Here is an 11743-nt window from a genome sequence, read left to right as displayed (position 1 = left end):
CTTGTCGAAACGTTGTACATGTGCTGTTAAACTTAAATTAAAGTTTTTCTTCATTACCCATTCAAGCCGTCTCCAAGCATTATTAGTCTCAAAGTTGCTTCCTCGCCATCGAAAATCATTGATAAGTTATAGGAAACTCGGGTAATAATGCTTGGAGACGGCTTGAATGGGTAATGAAGAAAAACTTTAATTTAAGTTTAACAGCACATGTACAACGTTTCGACAAGGTTTTGTCATCATCAGGTAAATATTTGTTTGGCCACCTGTGGCTCAGTGGTAAGTCTGAAGGTTTAAAACGCTAAAAATCGGATTCAGATACCCATGTTAAGCACAACACACATAGCCCATTGTGTATCTTTGCGCTTAACAACAAATAAACAAAATATTTGTTTTAATTTTCGTTTTATCAAAGAGTCTTATCCATTTCCGAAGGTGTCGCTGTGTTTTCTGAGTATACCACTGTATAATGGCGGCACCCGGCGAAAGCAATAGTACTAGCATCCGTAGAGGCAAAAATAGTAATCCTAAAACTCGATTGCGTCGAACACAGAGTGTTACTCGTGTGCAGGATGTAAATGAACGGGAAAAGAGGGAACGAGCTGTTCAACCAGATAACCCGTGAGTTTAAATTAATATTTTGAATTTTGTGGAAAAACATGCTTGAAAAGTTCAGTAATTTATTCATGAGAAAAATAACGTAATTTACATTTCACATGTTATTGGAAATCTACAACTATAAGGGCGCTTACTTAGTCATATATGGTATATTATATATACCATATTTAACATTACACTCTGAAATTTTACTTGTGTCATTTAGATATTCAGCTACCTGAGAGACTGAATGACACTGACGGTGAGTGTAACGAGTTTGCTTTCAGTTACAACTTGCACTTTTATAGGGCCCAGTTTCTTTTCCCAATGCTCCTTACTCCATTAGCCTAGTGTTGTTGGAATGACTTACCAGAAGTTACCCTGTTACAGCACCAAACTACGAATAATTTAATTTAATTTATTATAACTATCAGTTCTTTTAAATTAATTATAATAGTAATCGAAAAATTAGAATAAATGTTGGTGAGGCTTTTCATTATAGAAATAAAATATAGATTTTCATTGAATAGTATTAACATTAACAAATGGTTTCATATTGTTTGAACTTGTATTTGGTCCTTTTTTACACTATAAAGCGAGGCTTACCAATAAAATAATAAAGTTTAAAATTTTAATTTTATAAATTTTAAAAATCTAAATTCCTTCCGTTTTTCTTGTTTGGAAAGAAATATACACCGTATCACTGTATTAACAATGTAATAATATTACATAAAACTTACTTATGTCTTTTTCAGTTAAACACTGTACTTTTCTGCAGATTCCATTTGAAAGTGTAATTTAAAATTACTAAAATCACCATTCAATAGGTATTACCAGGTATAATCTGAAGTGGAACTTGACTGTCATTCGTGTGACTTCTTTAATATATACCTGAAGAAATGGATGAAACGCTGAGAAATATTCTTCACTTGAGGTTTTACGAAAAGTGTTTCGAGTCATTTCATTGTGGTTTCACGTTTTCAGTTTTTTTTGGTTGCTGACTATTACTTATGTGTCAGATATGGATGAATAAGGAGCATAGAAAGTTTGAAGGCATAAAAATGTTGCTTATATAAATTTATTGGAATCAGAATTCATAGCAAAATGATTATTATACTTTAAATTAAGATATTAAAATAAGAATATAACATGGTTGTTGAAGTCAATTGGACATATAACTCATTCATTAAAACCAATAAAATGGAATTAAATGCTCTTAAGTTCACATAAAAACAGCTAAATTAATTGTCTAATATTCTTTTGCTATTTCTTTAAGGGTACACGAGCCAAAGGATTCTTTGCTAAGCTTTTCAAGTGGATATACGAACTACAGAGGACTCCTAAATTTGTGTATTATTCTTCTGGTGAGTTATGTAGTTCCATAATAAAATTTTTTTTGTGTGGGAATTTATTAAAAAGAAAAAAACTTACATTCACGATGCTTATATTTCAAGCTTTGTGAATTGATCATTCTGTATACTGCGAGACCATCTTAGGAAATCATTTTCAGGGTCATTCATAATAGTTCCCATTCCATGAAAAATTAAAGAACAAATATCTGTGTTTAACTGCACAATGATAATTTTTCTTGTAGTTAAATTAAAGTGAATTTGTAAAAACATTTCTTTATAATGTAAATATATATAAAAGCTAATTTTTACTTTTTAACAAAGGTTTTAGGTTTGTATATACTGTAAAAGTGAAGAAAAGTATAGAAAATTAATTCAGTTTCAAAATTATTTTTATATTTCAAGTCATGCTAGTAAGATTTTAACAGTCTTATCATGGTCATGTGATACAGTATCAGTAAAGAAGTTGTCATATAATAACAGTACTCAGAACAAATGATTGTTCAAGCATTATGTACGTATTGTTTTCACCAATTTCATCATAAACCAGAATGTGTAAACTACTAAGTTAACTTTTTTCTTTTTTTGTAATTATTTTGACAATGATGTGTTCCATGAAGAAAAGAATCAGACAGATAATATAAGATATAAAAGTAGAACCAGCATAGAATTTAATGCAATAATTAATGCAGTACATTTTGTATAATAAACTATGTACCTTGAGGCAAACAATTGGAAATATGAAAATAGTAGTTAACTTTTCTGTACTGATTTTCTTTTATATCATTCAGTTTTTAATGGTGGTTTATAACTTTGTGAAACATGACCTTATTTAATCATTGTACATAAATGACAGTTTAATGAAGATGTTAAGTTTGTTGTAAAATTTTATTGACAATAACGTTAGATGACAACTTTATAAATGAAAACACTTGACAATCATGCATAAATTTATTATTATTGTGAAATATATTTAGAAGCATATTTGAAAAACATAAATTCATTATAAATTCTATGTTACTAAGAGTCCATGAAAACAACATAGCTTAATCCTCAAGTTCAAATTAGATTTTGACATTTCAGAGAGAGGGTGATTTTTTTCATATAATTTTTAGATTGTTTTTTGTCATTAGGTTCTCTCTAATGCCAGAGTTGCCTTGGAGAATATCATTAAGTAAGTACAAAGGGATTTGTAGTAATTGCCACAAAACTATATATAGCTTTGAATTACAAGCAATCCAGCATATATAACAACAAAATCTAAAAATGTCAACAAAGTTTTGGCTCATCCTGCATTACATTTTAAGTATAAGTACGTGACTTTTTTTTTGGCAGTTGTGAACTTTGATCAGAAATTCTGGTATTAAAAACACAAAGTCAGTCTTTTCATTAAAAAATTTTATGGTTTTGTTTTCATTCGAATATTTGTGGTTCTTTTATGAAAAGTAATCTTTTCAAGAAATTTGCATTGTACTTGTTGCTTGCTGAAAATATACTTAAAATAAACTTTAAGACAAAGTATTGGTGTACATGTACCTATTTATGAACTGAATCAAAAGTACATTTTAGCAACTCCAAAGTTTTATCATTTTAATGCTAATTAGCTACTAGCTTTGTTTTTTTTTACGTATATATAGTATATTCAAGGCTCATAGTTGGATGGTAAAGTTCATAAAAAAAGGTTTCAAAATTTCCTTATTTAGTGTTTAGCTTTTTAAGTTTTGGTGTGTTTAGCAAACTTTTTGTTGGCTATACCTCCATCCATAGTCAAAACTGAAGAATTATTTAAAAAAATTACTCATTCATTTGAGGTTATAATGTATACTACTCCATCATTTGCATTTGATTCACTTGGTTAATGTTGTAATACATAAATAGTTTTTAGTTTTGGTTTAACCCATATGTAGGGGTGGGGATTGCAAAAAAAATATTTTGAAGATTTTTTAGTCCTTTTGGCCCTTACAGAGTTGCTAATTTGGTTCCTAATTCTGGAGTTTTTGTCTCCTGTAGTGTCTAAATTGTACATCCTTTATTGCTATATATGTTATGTAAGACAAAAGCTTTTCATCTATACTCTTTAACTCTTTATGATGTGAGCAACCATGTTTTTAAATTTAACAGTGGGTATATTGGCCTACCTGTATTAAGTATAGTAAGAAAATTTCTGAATTATATCATTTCCTCCTGTCTTTCATGCTAGACATCAGTACTTGACTTGCATAAACTAATTTCCTTGTTTATATTTGCATTGAGCATACACAAAATGATAAAAAAGTTTTCGAACCAATGTGTGTGTATATACAGTATGTGTGTATGTATATCTATAATATATATATATATATAGTGTGTGTGTGTATAGTATGTATATATATAGTTTGTGTATTTATATATATATATATTGGTAAAATTGTTAATGTGGTTTTTTAGCACCAATATTGTGATTTTATCTACATTATGAACTTCTTCTTTGTTATAGATATGGGATTCTGGTTGATCCTGTTCAGTGGTTCAAAGTGTTTATGGGGAAACCAGCAAATTGGCCATCGGTGTTAATAGTACTAGGTATGTATTGGTAATGTTTCTATTAGTACATTGACAGTAAGAAGTTCACATGAAAATGAGGTGTGAAAAATGTAAGATATTTAAGTAAATGTCCAAATATAATGAATCTCTCAGAAGAGTGAACATGATAGTGCTTCATGTTTACAAAGTTTATAGTGCAAAAGATGCCTGTTCTAGAGCATAAAAAATACGGGATAGTACACATGCATATATGTTTGGCTATATTCATACTGTAAACAAAGGGGTATTTACAGAATTTACAAGATCAAAATAGGTAAAATGGCCTTGATGTTTTCTAGATAAACTCGCATAAAGCTGTAACAAAATTTTTAGAAAAATAACAGGAGGAAAGTAGTTAATATCCAACTTAGAAAGTTTAATTTATTTTGAAATTCATGAGATAGATCTATAAAGAATGTTTTATTTAAAGATCATTACAATTATGGTATTTTCACGTTGTCCATAATTTATAGAGTAATTAGAAGTAATGTATATGTTAATCTAGCTTTTGATCTTCCGGCGTAAGATATTACAAAACTTGAAGATTTAGTTATGTAGTGATTCACTGAGAATTAAAAATTTGACACCTTTACTTTATATGTCACAAAAAGTAGGAAAGAGGCATGAGCCACACAAGAAAAATTTGGTTTATTACAGTGTAATTACTATTATTTTTATTACTATTGTTAAAGAGTACTAGTTTTTGGCAATTCTCAAGTTATACATGTTTTATGATTTTCTTATTTATTTTATCTCTCTTTAGGTCTTAATTGTTTCTTTCTTTTGTCTTTCTTTGTTGAAATCCTCTATTCAAAGGTAAGTCAGAGTTTAAAACCTAATAATCTCTCTGTAGTTTAGACATCAATATAAATTGTCAAGTTTGGTGTGATTATTTAGTAAAGTTCAATTTTTCTCCTTCACCAAAAGTTTTTATTTAAACGAATGTTAGACTAAAATATTTTTGTAACATTTTCTGTCATTGGGTGAGATCTTTTATATTGTTTGGTAAAAATAATTCCAAGTCCGCTACACTTAACGATAACAAATTAATTTAGTTTTTCAATAGTTTTATTTTTTACTGGCTACTTTCACTGGTAGGCCTGACTTATTTACAAACATTTCTTCACTAATCAATCAATAACAAACTCAGTAACTTGATCACTGTCAATCATAATAATTAGCTCTCACTGTTTAACTCACTAGAACTCTTAACTGACACTAAACTGATTAATTAACTTGACTTACTCAGTCTGGCATTTTTATATTGTACTAGTTTTCTACATAGTACAGTAAGCTTCACAATCCCCTAGTGGACTAAACTTCTGGATTTTGTACGATCATTATATCATGTAAAAAAAAACACTTTAGTGAAGAAGACATTAAAATATTAAAAATATAGCCTACAATAATATAAATATTCATAGTTTTTATTGTTTCAGATATACTCACCTCTGTCTAAACCTTTTTTCAAACAAGAATATATTTATATATAAAAACAATTAATCAAATATCAAATCTTGAATAATTTTCGTTTCATTTTTTACTAGAATAAACTCCGTGAAATAACTGGAAGGGTCATTATAGTGACCAGTCTTTCTGCTGTAATCATCTTTCCTGTTATTATAGTCTTCACAACCAATTGCAACCCAAGTATGTATAAAACTACTGAAATAGTGTTATCATTTTGTAACTGTGTTGAATATAAAAAATAGAGTTCCAAGAACAAATCAACAACTGATCTAATTGAAAGTTAACATTATACTTGAATGTAGTAAAAAGTACAGGATATTAATTTATTTTAAATATTGTTATTACTTGCACTGAAAATTGAATTATTTAGTTTTATGTAAAAGTTTATTTTGCCTCTAAAGTAATCAATTACTCATAGTTTTTGGTTAACAAAGCAAGTTTTGCAGTTTTATGTGAAACTCGAAAATGTTTTCCTAATTGATATTAACTCCCAATCAAAGCAAGTTACCTACTTAGAGTGAAAATAAAAATCAACATGTTAGGGAGTATAGTTAATTAAGTATATTAAATAAGTATAGTTAATTAAGTATAGTTAATTAAGTTTCATTAGTTCGGTACTTTTACTGTTAATGATATTTTTGGCTGTAAAGCTGTAATTACTTAAATGCAGTATCATGACATTTTACAAAACATTTCCTAGTACAGTAAACGACTTTATTCTCAAACTTACAGTGAACTAATAAACTATTGGACTAAACTTGATTAAAAATAAAATTGAATAATAAAGTAATTGAATAATTTGCTGGGAAAAAATGGTAATCACTGTATAGGAAATACGTACACTATTACTTATGTTTTCACGGGTACAAATTTTATGATATAATTTTCGTGTTTATGGTTTTTTGACATGATAATGGTTGCTTTTATGATATCCGATAATCTAATTTGTATACATCCAGAAAACCTTTTAATGAAATAATTAATTGCTGAATCCATTTGCTGGCAGTAAAATGAACCGGCAGACACTTATTACAGCTGTAAAATGAACCAGCAGACACTTATTACAGCTGTAAAATGTCATAGAATCCTCAATTGCAGTTGTTGTTTACTGCACAGTATTCAAAATTCTTTGTCATGTGTGATTTTGGCCATGTAGTATACAGGTGTATTTTCCTCATTAACATGACCAGAGTTATTTTCAGGAGGGATTGTTTCTGAAATAAAGAACACATGTAGGTCTAAGTAAGCTGTGAATTGGAAGCAGCCCAGTACAAGGTCCATAGTATTGTTCATGTCAGACTGAAGAAACACAATAGTAAATGAAAGAGGTTATTAATATAAGATTATAAAATCACATTCAGCAGTTTTTGTAGCACTAAGTTCAATTTTCCATGATAATCGTAATTGAGGGTCAAAATGAGAGCTTTTCACACCTGACAATCACCCCCCCCCTAGCAATGCCCACAAGCTGTATTTCATATGCAGTAAATGTGACATAAATAAAAAAATACCATTTTTAAACCTTTCTAAATTGAACTTAAAGAATTTGTGTGATTTAATAAATTAAAACATTTTAGTTATTTGAATGAGATGAAAATATTTATTTTCATATTAACTTGTACTTATTCTTATGATATCAGTGCTGTTGGGCCAAGCATGGGTTAGTGGTTAGCATGCTCAAACTGTGAATCTGCGGGTTCATGCACGGTTCACAGCCTGTGCTGCAAAATGCATTCCACACTTTGAGGTTGTGGGTACGTTAAGAGTAATGATCTAATCATTAAACCAAGCAAAAGTTTCTCCAGAGTAGGCAATGGGTCTTTTTTTTTTGTTCTCTGCTTTCCCTCTTGTCTATTAGGTGAAAATTAAGGATGGCCATGCACGTATAGCTTTTAGTGTAGGTATTAGTCCAAAAATTCTGAAACAAATGTAATCTTGTCTACCTTTCACTGTGTAGTTGTTAAAATGTACCTTAGTAGGAGTAACTAGTTGGTAAACCATGCGAGAGGTCTTGAATCCAGGAGTTTCAAAAAAATTAATTGATCTTCTTTTCAATCTGTCCCAGTAAAAATGGATCAAAATTAGGAAAAATTACTTTCAGTAAAAGCAGGAGAATGCATAAAATTTAATTCAGAACCCAAACTTTCCAGGGCCCTAAAGCAAGCCCTGGACCCTAGCTGTTAATGGTGAGCCTATGGCATACATTTCTTCTCTTTGCTTGGTCAAATACACCTTGCTTCCCACCCACACACACACACACACTTTTAATTTGCCTCCTACTCCTCTGCAAGGCCTGTACAAAAACTAAGAGAAACACTGAAAATCAAGAAATGGGTAATATATTCCCAAGGGGAGATAGGTTCTTAGCAAGCAAGTTTGGTATCAATGGAAATTGAATCTGAGACCCTCAAAACATGACCCCTCCCACCCCTTTATGTTACTTTCTACTTAACAACAATCAAACATAATAGCAACATTTGAATTACTTGAGAACAATAAATAATTAGAAGTCCTAATTTGGATTAATTGATTTCTTTTTTGTAACATTTATCAGTCAATCATAATTTTGATTAATCAATTTGTTTACTAGATGCTAATCAGTGTAATTGCTACTCATAGGTGATTGATTAAATCACCCACCCAGCTCACGATAATAGGTTTTGCATCATCTTGCACACTGGTGCTTCCTACTAGCTTCGGAACTTAGACACGTATCGAAGAGCAAGAGTTCTGTTAGTCGTAATAGTTTTAATAGAGATAATTATTATGTATCTTAAATAAACGTCAAACCCACTGTTCTGTGATTATGGTAGCAACAGCAAGCACAATTCAAACAACAATCTTGGAGGGAGATATAAAATACTGTCTCATGCCACCACATGCTATGTTCCCTTAAAGGGGCCCTCAAAGGCTGTTCACCCATGCAGAACTTTCAATCCCTGTGGACACCTTTATTAATATTTACAAAAATAATAATAAAATAATTATGGTTAATAATAATACACTAGAATGAAGTGGTAGGTCACTCCTGTGGTGCATTTAAAAAAAAATATGGCCACATCTGCCATCCAACTCATAAATATCTGAATCCAATAGGACATCAGCAGCTAGAGATCCAAAGTCCGATATCTTATCTAGACTACTATTTGTTTCATCTTTACTGTTATGTTGGGTAGGAAGTAAGCAGCTTCTTTATGGTAACAATTGAGAATATTTTTGGCCTACTATTAATATTAAGCCTTGTTAAAACCTTTTCAGAGATATCATGACACTTTTACACCAACAAAAATAGTACCAAAATGTAAAGGTTTGGTTTGATAATTGGTATTTGTTATCATAAAGGTGGGTCATCAAAATCTTGTGTATTGTTTGCTGATATAAGTCTTTATTTTTCAGTTGGAGCATCCGTTGCTCTTGGCTTTGTGAGTATCACATTTCTAAAACTTGTGTCATATCACATGGTGAACTTTTGGTGTAGAGAAGACAGAAATCAGACAGATACAAGTCGTCACAAACGACGTGGCTCCTTTGGCTTAACTGGTTTGTAGCAGTGTCAGTAGATGGATTTTCTCAGGCACATTAGTTATTATATAGTTTCAATGTAATGTTGGTAATTAAGTTGTATTTTGGGTCTTTCCCTTTTAAAGAAATCCACTTTATACATCTCTACTACATTATTATATAGTTTCAATGTAAGGTTGGTAATTAAGTTATATTTTGGGTCTTTCCCTTTTAAAGAAATCCACTTTATACATCTCTACTACATTATTATATAGTTTCAATGTAAGGTTGGTAATTAAGTTGTATTTTGGGTCTTTCCCTTTTAAAGAAATCCACTTTATACATCTATACTACATTATTATATAGTTTCAATGTAAGGTTGGTAATTAAGTTGTATTTTGGGTCTTTCCCTTTTAAAGAAATCCACTTTATACATCTCTACCACATTGTGGATAAAATTTTGAATATATCAAATTATCATCTTACAACAAAGTAAAGAAATACTTTAATATTTTTTGAGTAACATTTCTATCAAATAATTAAAGAATTGAACCGTGACTGTAAAAACTTTAATACAGTGTATCAAGTTAAAAAAATATTTAAAAACTTTATTACTTGTCAGCTTACCAACAGAAAAAAGAACATACAAACACCTGAATACTTATTGGACAAGTTTCTGTGAAGAGCTAGAAAATGTAGTCTGAATGAAATTACAGAGAAAATAAATACTTAAAAATACATTAAACTACCTGAAAATGGATTTTTAAAGCACTAAAATGATGACATGAAAAAAAAAAAGTTTGATTTTTACTTTTTGTTTTTTTGTCATAACTACATATTCAGGTTCTTGTTTACTTTTTTATATGTTGCAAAGGTAAATCATAGAAGTTCAGTGTCTGTTTTTTTTAATCGTGTTATTACAATTCCTGTTTAGATTAGATTTTCTTGCTTTTTTGTGATTTGGTGCTGTATGTATTATTGGATTATGTTGTGTACTTTACCATAGCAATGCTGATAAGGTTCATGGACCCCATGAGCTTTTTTAACCCCTTTTTTTAATCATATATTGCCACTTTGCTTGTGGGTCTGTAACTGTTGGTTATAAGGTTTCTAATGATGTATATTAGTCGTAAAAAATATGTAAACAAAATACCATCAACATCACTATTAATTGCTACTAATTAGGACTGAAGTCTTCCTTTGTTTTTTTACATAAAAAATGAGTAATTTCACCAAATTAATTTTGTTTAATATGATTCAATATTTGGATCTCACTGGTAGTGAATGATAGAAAAATAAATTCGTAATTTAACGGTTAAATATTGTCTACCAGTGATCTTAGACTTCATTATTTAGCCAAAGAATATTCTTGACTTTTTGTTTTGTAAAGTGTCAAGCACTGCAAATGGGCTGATTGGACTACCACTGGTTACTTATCCACAGAATCTCAATTTAAGAGGTAACTTTTTGTGCATGTTTTGAAAGTCAAACCATTTGTTTCATTTGTTATGTATAGTAATATGATAACAAAACAAAATGATTAACTTTTGTTTCAAAATATTATTCAAATTAAAAAAATTTCAAAAGATTATTTCTGTGAATATAGTTTGTATAAACTTGTGCACATTGCTTTGTAAACAAACAAACATTTATTTTTAAGAATGTTTAACGAATGAATGTGTGTAAGGTCCAGGACATTAAACAAATTCTAAAATTTTTAATTAATTTGCTTTATAAACATCTTGTTATGACTTTAAAAATATTTGAGGCTCCTGAACAAACTTGTCCGTACTGTCTGTACGTACTCTCTTTGAAGGATAAGATAAAAATGTTCTTGTATTATTATTTCAGATCTATATTACTTCATGCTTGCTCCAACGCTTTGTTATGAACTTAATTTCCCAAGGTCAGCCCGTATTAGGAAAAGATTTCTTTTAAAAAGACTGGTTGAAATGGTAAGGGTGTTTCGTCTGTAAATAGATTTTTTTACTTGTGTATGGAAGCACGTTAAGCCAATATCACAGTAAGTTACCTGAAGAAGGTAGACTGATGTGCTGTTGAAACATAAACGATGTTTTCCAAAAATACAACTTCATCATGCTTATAAATTGTTGTTTGTTAATTTACTATAGATTTTATTATTTTGAGTCTTTGTTTAAAAAAAGAACTTTATCTGTTTAAGTACTTTTTGAGAGTATAATAATTATGTGAATTTTGAAAATTAAATTTAGCAATTAATAAAACATTAAATTTATAATATGTATTAC

At 29.7% G+C, this 11743-nt stretch overlaps 1 protein-coding gene across 1 annotated transcript in view; it reads left to right on the top strand.

Annotated features, from left to right (window-relative positions):
- Nucleotides 1-455: 455 nt before the first annotated feature.
- The window catches only part of LOC106458216 (diacylglycerol O-acyltransferase 1-like), a 29109-nt gene continuing 17821 nt past the window's right edge, over nucleotides 456-11743 (top strand). Inside the window, exons 1-9 of the mRNA XM_022384350.1 lie at nucleotides 456-618; nucleotides 1871-1958; nucleotides 3077-3117; nucleotides 4420-4505; nucleotides 5269-5321; nucleotides 6053-6155; nucleotides 9372-9515; nucleotides 10867-10935; nucleotides 11328-11431. Of these exons, the coding sequence (XP_022240058.1) occupies nucleotides 467-618; nucleotides 1871-1958; nucleotides 3077-3117; nucleotides 4420-4505; nucleotides 5269-5321; nucleotides 6053-6155; nucleotides 9372-9515; nucleotides 10867-10935; nucleotides 11328-11431 (840 nt within the window). The 5' untranslated portion in view covers nucleotides 456-466. The remainder of the gene's footprint in view (nucleotides 619-1870; nucleotides 1959-3076; nucleotides 3118-4419; nucleotides 4506-5268; nucleotides 5322-6052; nucleotides 6156-9371; nucleotides 9516-10866; nucleotides 10936-11327; nucleotides 11432-11743) is intronic.

Source organism: Limulus polyphemus, unplaced genomic scaffold (assembly GCF_000517525.1).
Source record: "Limulus polyphemus unplaced genomic scaffold, Limulus_polyphemus-2.1.2 Scaffold430, whole genome shotgun sequence".
Classification (NCBI taxonomy): domain Eukaryota; kingdom Metazoa; phylum Arthropoda; class Merostomata; order Xiphosura; family Limulidae; genus Limulus; species Limulus polyphemus.
Note: the sequence above shows the minus strand (reverse complement) of the source record. Positions and strands in the feature narration are given on the sequence as shown.